General features: G+C 40.6%; 1 protein-coding gene across 1 annotated transcript in view; it reads left to right on the forward strand.

Moving 5' to 3' along the window:
- The window catches only part of mrps27 (mitochondrial ribosomal protein S27), a 94575-nt gene that overhangs the window by 69717 nt on the left and 12021 nt on the right, over positions 1-12837 (forward strand). Inside the window, exon 10 of the mRNA XM_060843848.1 lies at positions 12501-12662. Within this exon, the coding sequence (XP_060699831.1) occupies positions 12501-12662 (162 nt within the window). The remainder of the gene's footprint in view (positions 1-12500; positions 12663-12837) is intronic.

Raw genomic sequence — 12837 nt, forward strand, 5'->3', positions numbered from 1 at the left:
ATGTGTCCTCTCAGTCTCAACGCCTCTGCCAATATGAACAATGTTGCTCTACTCATCCAGAGTCCTTGTGATTTTGAACATCTCTATCAAATTTCCTCTCTATTTTATCTTCTCTAAGAGCAATCCAACCTAGCCTTGTAACTACAGTTCCTCATCCCTTGAAACTACTCTTGTGAAACTTTGATGAAGTCTCTCTGTAGGCATCACATCCTTCCTCAAGTGCAGTGTGCAGAATTTTCAGTTGAGGCTAAACTAATATCTTGTAAAGATTCATTTATAACTTCTTTGCTTTTGTACTTTATATTGCATCAAACAGTTGGAACATTTATTATGGTTATTCTGTTATGCCACTCTTTCTATCTAGCTTACGGTGTGTCACATGCATTTTGTGTTTCTTGAATGAGAATACCCAATTCTTTCTGACCATATAAATTGAAAAGTTTCTTACCATTAAAAAAATTCAACTTTTCTCTTAGAGTGAATAACGACACATCTTACCATACTGTATGCCACCTGCTGCCTATTGTTCATTACTTCACTTAACCTGTTTAAATCTCACTTACTTTTCCCCCAGCCACACTGCCAACCCACTCCCCTCCCACCCCCTTTCTCACATCCCCTTTCCCCCTCCATGTTCCTGATGAAGGGCTTATGCCTGAAATGTTAACTAAATCTGTTTGTAGCCTCTTTATGTCCTTCTTACAGTTGACTGTCCCAATGAGCTTTATATTGTCAGTAAACCTGGGGTGCATTATTCACCTTCCTTTCTCTAAGTCATGAAGGTGAATGCTGAAGCCTGGCACTGAACCATTGTGAAGCATTGAAGCATTATGGCTTTGTGACATTCTCCTGCTCAAGTCACAGTAACTTTGCATATTGAATGCCTCAATTGAACCTGGTGTCACCACAATTCTAGGCAGTAGATCCGAGCTACTTGCTGTTTGACAAAACTTTTTCTTCACATGTTCTTTGCTTCTTTTGCAATTTACTTTAGATCACACATTCTCATTCTTGATCCTTTTATAAGCAGGAACTATTTCTTCCAATTAACTCTGTCCAGGCCGAACATGGTTTTGAAAACTTCTTTGAAATCTCCTCTTAGCCTTCTCCACTTGTAGAACAAAGCCCCAATCTGTCTTCCTAACTGATATTTGTCATCCCCGGACCTGTACTTTCCAACATGTTTATATCCTTTCCAAAGTGTGACACCCAGAACTGTACATGTACTCAAGCTGAGGACAAACAAGTGTCTTTTATAAGTTCAGTTTAACCTCTCTGCTCTTGTACTTGTTACCCCTATTAAGAAAGATTAGATTGGTGCTTGAAAAGCACAGCAGGTCAGACAGCATCCAAGGAGCAGGAAAATCAACATTTTGGGCAGGAGCCCTTCATCAGAAAGCCGTCAGATACCATTCATTAACTTCATTGAATGCTCTCTTCACCAGTCCTACCAACTTTAATGACTACATCCAGGTCACTCTGCTCCTGCAAAGCCTTCAGAGTAGGATTATTTATTTCATACTGTGTCTCTATTTCTTTCCTACCGAACACATCACCTCATTCTTCTCCACATTGAAGTTCAATGGCCACCTAACTGTCCACTCCGCCAAATTGACAATGTAGAGGTTCTGTAGTGTCCTCCTCACAGTGTACCGTGTTTTGCATCATCTGCAAGATTGATGGTTGTCCTCTGTGCAAGCGTTTTAAGGTCATTAATATATTATGAAAGTGAGAGAAAAAGTCCCAATACCACCCTGGGGAACTCCACCACAAACCATCCTCCACACCAAAAAAAAGTCCCTGAATTTTTACTCTCTTTCTTTCACTCAACCAATTATGTGTCCACATTGCTACTGTTCTGTTTATTCAATGAGATCTAACTTTGCTCATATATCTGCTCTGCGGCATTGTATCAAATATCTTTTGGAAATCCATGTACACCACACTGGCAGCATTACCCTCATCCATGAAATCTTCACTATCTGACTCTTTTAATACTTTTCACCTATCGTCTATGGTTTCATCCTTAATCACGAAGGCTACTCCTTCCCTCTACCATTTTTTCTGCCTTTCCTGCAGACCTTACAACTGGTATATTCAATTCCCAGACTTGACTATCTTGCAATCATGTCTCAGCAATGGTTCCATTACATACCTTCCAAACTGAATTTGTGTCTGCAGTTCATTCAGTCTTGGCCTTGTACCGTGTAATTGTATAAGGAAAGACTGTAAGGTTGAGTGAAATAGGAGTTGATGGGAAGGGTGAGGGCAGTAACAAATTAAAAATACTATACATGAATGCACGAAGCATTAGAAATAAGATGGAGGAGCTTGAGGATCTTTTGGAAATTGGCATACGATATTGTGGGGATAACTGAGACGTGGCTTCAAGTAGACAGGGCCTGGGAAATGAATATTCAAGGCTACACATGCTATCGTAAGGACAGACTGACAGGCAGAGGGGGTGGGGAGGCCATGTTGGTAAGGGATGATATTCAGTCCCTTGCGCGGGGGGATCCTAGAATCAGGGGATGTAGAGTCAGTGTGGATAGAGCTGAGAAATGCTAAGGGTAAAAAGACCCCCTTGGGGAGTTATCTACAAGCCCCCAAACAGTATTCTGGAAGTCGGATGTAAGTTAAATCAGGAGCTGAAATTGGCCTGTCGCAAAGATGTTACTACAGTTGTTACGGGGGATTTCAACATGCAGGTAGACTGGGAGAATCAGGATGGTATTGGACCTCAAGAAAGAGACTTTGTGGAGTGCCTCAGAGATGGATTCTTAAAACAGCTGGTGCTGGAGCCTACCAGGGAGAAGGCAATTCTGGATCTGGTATTGTGCAACGAACCAGAATTGGTCAGGGACCTCGAAGTGAAGGAGCCATTGGGAAGTAGTGACCATAATACAATAAGCTTCAATCTGCAATTTGAGAGGGAGAGGGTACAATCGGAAGTGACAATTTTTTAGTTGTATAAAGGGAACTATGGAGCTATGAGGGAGGAACTGGCCAAAGTTCAATGGTGCAATACCTTAGCAGGGATGATAGTGGAGGAACAATGGTGGGTATTTCTGTGTATAATGCAGAAGTTGCAGGATCAGTTCATTCCAAAAAGGAAGAAAGATCCTAGGAGGAGGTATGGGTGGTCGTGGCTGACAAGAGAAGTTAAGAAACATATAAAGTTAAAAGAGAAAAAGTATAACATAGCAAAGATAAGTGGGAAAACGGAGGACTGGGAAGCTTTTAAAGAACAACAGAGGATTACTAAGAAGGAAATATGCAGAGAAAAAATGAGGTACAAAGGTAAGCAGGCAAATAATATAAAGGAGGATAGTAAAAGTTTTTTTAGGTATGTGAAAGGCAAAATAATGGTTAAGACTAAAATTGGGCCCTTGAAGACAGAAACAGGGGAGTATATTACGGGGAACAAAGAAATGGCAGAAGAATTGAATTGGTACTTCAGATCTGTGTTCACTTAGGAAGACACAAACAATCTCCCTGAAGTAACAGTGGCTGAAGGACCTGAACTGAAGGGAATTTATATTTGCCAGGAATTGGTGTTGGAGAGACGGTTAGGTCTGAAGGCTGATAAGTCCCCGGGGCCTGATGGTCTACATCCCAAGGTACTGATGGAGGTGGCTCGAGAAATCGTGGATGTGTTGGTGATTATTTTCCAGAGTTCGATAGATTCGGGATCAGTTCCTGTGGATTGGAGGGTGGCTAATGTTATACCACTTTTTAAGAAAGGTGGGAGAGAGAAAGCAGGAAATTATAGACCAGTTAGTCTGACCTCAGTGGTGGGAAAGATGCTGGAGTCTGTTATAAAGGATGAAATTACGACACGTCTGGATAGTAGTAACGGGATAGGTCACAGTCAGCATGGATTTATCGAGGGGAAATCATGCTTGATTAATCTTCTGGAATTCTTTGAGGATGTAACTCTGAAGATGGATGAGAGAGATCCAGTAGATGTAGTGTATCTGGACTTTCAGAAAGCTTTTGATAAAGTCCCACATAGGAGGTTAGTGAGCAAAATTAGGGCGCATGGTATTGGGGACAAAGTACTAACTTGGATTGAAAGTTGGTTGGCTAATAGGAAACAAAGAGTAGTGATAAACGGCTCCATTTCAGAATGGCAGGCAGTGATCAGAGGGGTACCGCAGGGATTCGTGCTGGGACCGCAGCTTTTTACAATGTATGTTAATGAAATAGAAGATGGTATTAGTAATAACATTAGCAAATTTGCTGATGATACTAAGCTGGGTGGCAGGGTGAAATGTGATGAGGATGTTAGGAGATTACAGGGTGACCTGGACAAGTTAGGTGAATGGGCAGATGCATGGCAGATGCAGTTTAATGTGGATAAATGTATGGTTATCCACTTTGGTGGCAAGAACAGGAAGGCAGATTACTACCTAAATGGAATCAATTTAGGTAAAGGGGCAGTACAGAGAGATCTGGGTGTTCTTGTACACCAGTCAATGAAAGTAAGCATGCAGGTACAGCAGGTAGTGAAGAAGGCTAATAGCATGCTGGCCTTCATAGCAAGAGGGATTGAGTATAGACGCAAAGAGGTTCTTCTGCAGCTGTACAGGGCCCTGGTGAGACCACACCTGGAGTACTGTGTGCAGTTCTGGTCTCCAAATTTGAGGAAAGACATTCTGGCTATTGAGGGAGTGCAGCGTAGGTTCACGAGGTCAATTCCTGGAATGGCGGGATTACCTTACACTGAAAGACTAGAGTGACTGGGCTTGTATACCCTTGAGTTTAGAAGACTGAGAGGGGATCTGATTGAGACATAAAAGATTATTAAAGGATTGGACACTCTGGAGGCAGGAAACATGTTTCCGCTGATGGGTGAGTGCTGAACCAGAGGACACAGCTTAAAAATACAAGGTAGAGATGAGGAGCAACTTCTTCACCCGGAGTGGTGGCTGTGTGGAATGCTCTTCCCCGGTCTCTGGATTCATTTAAGAAAGAGTTGGATAGAGCTCTCAAGGATTGTGGAATCAAGGGTTATGGAGATAAGGCAGGAACAGGATACTGATTAAGGATGATCAGCCATGATCATATTGAATGGTGGTGCAGGCTCGAAGGGCAGAATGGCCTACTCCTGCACCTATTGTCTATTGAAAGATTAATTTGTGCTAGCTAAATCTTGCTTTAGCTTTATTACTTGCATCAAGAATGCAGGATGAGGACTTTATTTAGCTACTCAAGCTTCGTTTGCGTTTTAGTTCAATCATAGTTGGTCTCCAGCCTGACTTCATTTGGTGGCCTTTTCACCATAGCCTTAATACCCTCGGCTAACAAAAATCAATCAAACTCAGATGTAAAATCAACAATTTACAGAAAAACATTCCAACCATCTTTCATTCTTTGTGTTTAGAAGTGTTTTGTAACTTCAATCCTTTTTTTATTTCTTCCTCCTGTTTTTTTTTGTTTTCCTTCACCTGTAATGCTAGATGGTCACATCTTAGCCTACTTTCTTCACTTTTGTTTGCGATTGGACTGTTATTAATACTATTTTTCCAAACCAGCCTACCAAGTATTTAATTTGCCTTTGTGCTCTCATTTTATGCTTTCCTTCAGGAACCTAGTTTCTATGCAGCCTGACCCATGGGTGTAGTTCACCCGTGTCCCAATACTGAGACTGTGAGATGGATTTTCTCTTCATCACAGCAAACCTTCAGCTTCATGGTCACTTCGCAACTCTGCTTAGCCAAACATAAATTGCACGTGGATTAACTAGTAATCCAGAGATTATAAAGAATGCTCCTCCAAACTCCTGTTTGCTATGCACTACAGACTTTTTTGCGTGATTATACCATTTAAGATTAACATACAATCATAAACATTTGCAAAATTCCCTTTAAAGTCCCTATGTGTGTATGTGTGGCCTATTTGATCCCTGCCTCGTATGATCCCAGTTGTTGAATAGGTGTACACCTGTGCGATTTAAAGAGAACTTTGGCTATAATCCTCTCTTTAGTTGTTCTTTAATTCAGCACCTGATTCCTAGTACCTTGTAAGCAGGACATCTTGTCTATTTGTGTCTGGATTGTTCACTCCAATATGAACCACCGTGACTTGGTCCTTGCCATGTACTCGCACTAGTTTGAGATGCATCTCATTCTGGTAGCAGATAAACAACAAACTATGCAGGAGTCTCAATCTTCTGTGAAAGAAGCATTATCTGCAGCTTCTATTATTGAATCCCCTACAACTCCCACATTGCAAATCCCCTACTCTCTCCCTCCTTTGGACAACCTCCTGCTCCAGACTGACATGATCTGCGTTCTGGCATTCCATCTAGCCCTCTATATCCTTATCTTCACATGGTAGTAAATGAATTATGCCTGTTAGATAGTATCAACATCTGCAGATCCTTGTTTTTTATCTCCTATATGTTCCCCTTATTCTGTCCACTATTAGTGACATCGACCCTGACCAGAACCTGCATCTCTCTACAAAGTCTGACCAGTGTCTGGAGCAAACTGTCAGGATATGTCTAGATACAGGGCGCCTGCCACTTACATTCTAGTTCAATGACTCTGAGCCAGAGAGAGTTAAGGCGGAAACATCAATTTCAGATCTAATTGTTTGTGATAAGTCTTCCTGTCGAAAAACTCTTAATATACTACATACAATTTGCTGTACAGTACCTCGGTTTAAATTATTTGTATCCTTTTTAGTTTCAAGTAATTATTATTCCATACTTGCACAGAGCACCTAAGCACTGGACAAAAAAATTGTAAATACTTGCTGACTCAAGTTTGACACAAAGCACCACATATTGTGTATTGGATGCAGAAAGCAGAACCTCTCTATTCGTCTGCAACAAGTTCCCATCTTCACCACATTTACTGGGGCATAAATGTCTTCGTAATTGCCGAGTCCCCTCACTGACCCAGAAAAGTTACTTTTGTATCTGCAGACCGTCAGATTTATTCATTATAATTCTTAAAAGTTCCACATTTTGATTTAATTTAATATTTGAGCTTCTATCTAAATCCAAGCATAATTATTAATTTGGGGGTTTGAAAACATAAATCAGAAGTAAAGGGTAATTAAATGCTTTTAACTTGCTGGTTGTTGTGATTAATTACTTCACTGTGATTGCCTGCTGCAATGAAGCGATCCCCTTGACTAGGTGCCAGAATTAAACTGATGTCAGGAAAGGAAAGAATCATACCACAGCAATTACTCAATCTTCGGGCAACTTCCTAAGAGTTGAGCAGTGGTGCAGTTGGATTGCTACTGACTGCAAAATCTAATGAATTATTTTTAAAATGAACTGTTATGTTTTATATCTGTTTGTAATAAATGAAAATACTGATTAATTTTACAAATGGATTGTCCTTTATGTATCTCTGGAAAGTATTCCATGGTCCTGTGCAAATTAATGCCTGGCAAGACTTGTAAGGCTTGTGATTATAATTCCAGCTCCTGTGGCAAACTAACTTGAAACCTGGAATTATTCCTTTCTTTAGAAATGATTGGAGCTTGAAAATTAACAAATGGGGTGAATAAAGAGCTCCTCATTTAAGCACCTATCCCACCATACATCTTGGAAATGAAGCTTAGATTGGTGACAGACAATCTTATGCTTAGCACATAACAAAAATGTCATCATGACATTGTAGTTACACAGAGTGACAATTATTGAAGAGAAGCCCTGATCATGTTGATTGACACTTGTGAAGTACTCTTGTGGATTCATTGTGTTCTTACCAGACATTGCTTCTTGGTTTGATTTTGGGCCAATGAGCTATCCTGTTATTCCATCTGCTGCCACCCTGTTTTGAAGTGAAGTATTCACTTGACTCATTTTAAGCAAATTTGAAAGTGTCTACAGATTTTTATTTCCTACAATGTAAAGCTGCAGCACGCTAAGTGAATTGTTCTTTGAATTATGCTACTTGCATCTTGCAGGTAGTAATGGTAAGGAATAGATTAAGAGTTATTTTGCACTCTGCTTCATTTTTTTCTGAGCATCTTTCAAACAAACACAAGATGATAGTATTGGCAAGTCTGCCACATGGAACAGAATGTACACATTTGCTAAACAGATTAATTTTCATGCAAAGAGCAGAGGCAAACTAGTACAAAACCTTTGGAGTTTAGGTTGGTGATAAAATTAAATACCAAAACTGAACGATACATGCTAGTCAAGGTGTTAAGAAAGCAAGGTGATAGGTGAAGTTAAGATGCAAATCATTTGTGATCATATTGAGTGGGGAAGCAGGTTTGTAGGATTTAATTATCACCTTATATTCCTGAGTTTCCCATTTGCTCACAAAATATTGACTTTGGAGGTTTGATCCTGGCAATGGGAATTGTGAAATAATAAGAATAAGCTATAATCATGGTGTGATGTGCTATTTTTGATGCTTATAACTTTTTGTGTTTGAAATGTCAAAAATGTAAGAACTTCTTGGGTCCATTGGCTGGACGACCATTTATTTACCTTGAGAAGGTGCAGATGAGCTGCCTGCTTGAACAGCCACAGTCCATTTGTTGTAGGTAGATCCACAGCACATTCAAGGGTGGAGTTCCAGGATTTTGACCTGGCAACAGTGAAGAAACAGCAACATATTTCTAAGTTAGGATGGTGAGTAGCTTAGAGGGGAGCTTGCAAGTGGGGGTGTTCCCATGTATCTAATGCTGTTGTCCTTCTAGGTGGCAGTAGTCAGAAGTGGTAACGGGTTTGGAACGTACTATTAAGAACCTTTACTGAGTTATTGGAGTGCATTTTGTAGATAGTACATGCTGTCATCACTGTTATTATTGTTCAACAGTAATGGAAGGAGTGAATGTTTGTGTATGTGGTGCATTCAAATAAGGCTGCTTTTTCATGGATAGTGTCAAGCTTCTTGGGTGATGTTGGAGTAACAGTTTTGCAGAGAAGTGGGAAATGTTCCATCAGACTCCTGACTTATGCCTTGTAGATCATAGACAGGGTTTGGCAATCAATTCTAGATTTTTAAAAAAATTTTGTTTTGTCCATCTACTGTGATGCAATTCAAGCCCAGTTCCACAGAGCATTATCTAGGGCTCTGGCTAAATGATCCAGCGACATCCTTTTCAAAACTGGAAGCTACCAAGGTGAAACATTGAAGGAGGTGAAGCAAAGGCACAGGATTAGAAGAACCTGGCAGTTAACATAAATGTGAATTAAAAAAATCTTCCATGGACATGTAAAGTAAGGAGAGGAGGAGTAAAGTGAGTACTGAGCTAATTACAGACCTTAAAAGGTCTGTGTGTAGCGAAGAAGGAACATACTGGAGCACTACATGAGTGCTTTGCATAGATCTTTAATTATGATGAAGATTTCTCCACATTATGGTTAAAACAAAGGCATTTGAGACACTGAATGGCTAAAGATTGATAAAGAGGAGGGATTAAATGAACTGGCTGTACTTAAAGTTGATAAATCACCATTGGTGGCAGATGGGCATATAATGTGGGGAAGTCTGTAGTTAATCACTTTGGTAGTAAGTGGTCAGAAGTGAAATGTTTGCTGATGATTGCACAGTGTTCAGCACTATTCGTGACTCGTCAGATACTGAAACGGTCCAAGTCTGAATGCAGCAAGATCTGGGCAATATGTAGACTTGAGCTGACAAGTGGCAAGCAGCATTTGCACTGCACAAGTCTCAGGCAGTGAGAGATGATATAACCAAAGCCCCTTGACATTCAGTGGTGTTACTATCATTGAATCCCCCATAATCAACATCCTAAGGGTAACCATTGACCAGAAACTCAGCTGGACTTGCCACATAAGCACAATGAATGCAAAAGCAGATCAGAGGCTAGGAATACATGGCACGTAACTCATCTCCTGACTCCCCCACTTGCCTGGATGAATGTAGGTCCAACAACACCCAAGAAACTTGACACCATCCAGCAGAAAGCAGCCTAACTCAACAAACATCCACTACCTCCACCGCTGAGGCTCAGTAGCAGCAGTGTTTCAGTAATGCAGAAATTCACCAGAGATCCTTAGACAGGACTTCTTGAACCCATGACTATTTCAACTAGGAGGACAAAGGTAGCTGATACACGGGAACACCACCATCTGCAAGTTCCTCTCTAAGTGACTCACCATCCTGACTTGGAAATATATTTCTATTCCTTCACTCTTGCTGTCAAAATCCTGGAATTCCCTCTCTAAGGAAAATGTGGGTCAGCCTACAGCATATGGACCGTAGCAGTTCAAGAAGGCAGCTCACCACCACCACCCTCCCAAGGGACAGACAAATGCTGACCAGCCAGCAGTACCCACGTCCTCTAAGTGAATTTTAAAAATTCAGGATAGAAGAGCACAACCTTCTTTAAAATGCATGGAACTTACAAGCATTCATTTTTAAAGTGTCTAGTGTGGAATTGAAGAAGGCTTTTTGAATTCACTCATGGGATGTTGGCACCACTGGCTAAACAAGTGTTTATTGACCATTCCTAGTTGCCCATAAGAATGTAGTGGTGAGCTAAATTCAGAAAGTTAGCCTGCAGGTACGGCAGACAATTAGGAAAGCAAGAAACATGTCGGTGTTCAGTGCAAAGGATTTGAGGACAAGAATAAACAATCTTGCCAGATTGCCAAAGCCACTGCTCTACCTGGGATTCAGTTGTAGTAGGATACTCTTGAAATCAGAGGAAATACTTTGAGTGTCCTCAAAGCATCACAAGGTCATGGGATGATTCATGGGAGTCCTAGCTTGTGACTGACCAAAATTGAGAATATTTATCCAGAAAGGTAACAAATACGTTGAGAGACTTTGTGGGAAACATGCAGTGGCAAAGTCAAGGCATTGGATGAAGAGAGCAAAATGCCAAACTTACCCATTTATACAACTCTTCAAGTACCATAAGCCTTGTATTTCCATCTGCCAACTGGAGCAAATGGACTTATTAGCAATCTTAGAACTCATGATTCCAGAAAGAAAGAGATAACACCCAAAATACTGTACGTAGGTTTGGTTTCCATATTTAAGGGAGGATACACTTGTCTTGGAGGCAGCCCAACATATATTCGATGGATTTGTTCCAGTGATGGGAGGGCTTCTATACATTGTGCATTGACCTTAAATTGTCTGCAATACAATAGAAGAATGAGTGGTGATCTTATTGAAACATACAACTCTCTGAAGGGGAGCACTCAGGCTCTTTCCCTTGGTTGGGAAATCTGCAACATGGGGGGTACAGGTTAAGGGGATTGAGCAATTTGGACTGAGATAAATAGAAGTTTCTTCATTCACAGGATTGAGAGTCTTTGGAGCTATTTATTGCAGAGGGTTGAAAGATATCGGGAGTATTCACGAATGTGGAGTTGAGTTTAATATCAGGCTAGCCATTATCTTGTTGAATAGTACGGTGGGTTATAAGCAGTGAATGGCCTATTCTAGTTCCTTGTTCCTTTTTCTTATGTTCATATGTTGTGCATCCTCCATCAAAGGATATAATGAAGGCTGGTAAAGGGCAATCTTTCAGAGGATCAAGGAATATTGAGAGCAGGTAGGAAAGTGGAGTTGAGCAGGCCTCCTCCTACTCCTACTTCTCATATTCTTGCGTGTTTTGTTTTGCTAATGTATTTTTGCAGCCTGACAAAATGCTTTTCAGTTCTTTCCAAAATACAGTCTCATGGGTCTTACTCCATGGGATTTTCATGCATGTAAAAGACTGCTGACAATGTACCTGCAGCATTAACTCTGTTTCTCTCTCCACTCAGTCCTTCTAGCACTTGGTTTTTTTTTTGTTGTTTTGGAGAGACCATGGTTGTTTTCTTTTGGAACAGGAAGCTCAAGGGAAATTGCATAAAGTTACGGGGAGGCTGAAACAGTGTGTATATTTTGCAGAGAGGTTAATCAAAAAGGATAGAGATTTAAAGGAAACAGCAGAAAGATTGGGAGACCTGTCGAGAAGACGTTTGGCCCAGAGGGTGACGGGGTCTGGAACTCGTGCATAGAGTGTGGTTGAGGTGATAAAGCTGCCTGTTTTATTTTAAAAATTCCTTGATAAGTACTTGCAATGCCATAACCTACAAAGCAATAGACCAAGAGCTGGGAAGTGGGATCAGGCTGAATCGACATGATGGGCCATACGATGATCTGCAAGGCTTTAAATATTCTGTTTCTATTCTCAATACCAAGAGAACTTTGTTGTTTCTAATTCATATTAATGATCTGGATTCACAAAACCGAGCTGGAGATTAGTGGGACCAGAACAATTAGCTCAGTGAGAACCAGTTTAAGATATCTAAGTGGGCAGAATATTGAGAGATGAAATTTAACATGTACGTTGCAAAATGAAACAGACTGTACATGTACTCCATGACTGTTGTTGACATAATTAAAGCTGAACATAAAAATGATCTTAGGTTCCTGGTTAACTAAGGAGTCATAGTAAATCAGGGCACTGGAGCATCGTCTCCAAAACACCAGCCACAAATGCTGATTTATTAGCTGGTGAAATCATTGGAGATTGCTGCTCATTTTCTACAGGTGGATGCCATGGCAACCATATTGGAGATGGTAGCATCTGAGACCAGTGAATCCATGGCAACAGATGAATCACAGGAAACAAAACAAGATGCTGCATTTGAAGACGATGAAGATGATGAAAATGAGAATTCAAAACTTACAGATTACCTCAACAAATTTAAGGTACTCATTCCGTCAATGTTCTTTCTATTTTGTGTTTATTGAAAGTCAACTGAACTGAAATAGTCTTAAAACCAATTATATCGAGAAACACTTGTGCAAAATGGCATTGCAAAAATGTCCCAGGAGAGTCTGAGATCACTGTTTCACTAAATGTTCCTTCCCAGTATCCCCTATT

This window comes from Hemiscyllium ocellatum, chromosome 2, assembly GCF_020745735.1.
Source record: "Hemiscyllium ocellatum isolate sHemOce1 chromosome 2, sHemOce1.pat.X.cur, whole genome shotgun sequence".
Lineage (NCBI taxonomy): Eukaryota > Metazoa > Chordata > Chondrichthyes > Orectolobiformes > Hemiscylliidae > Hemiscyllium > Hemiscyllium ocellatum.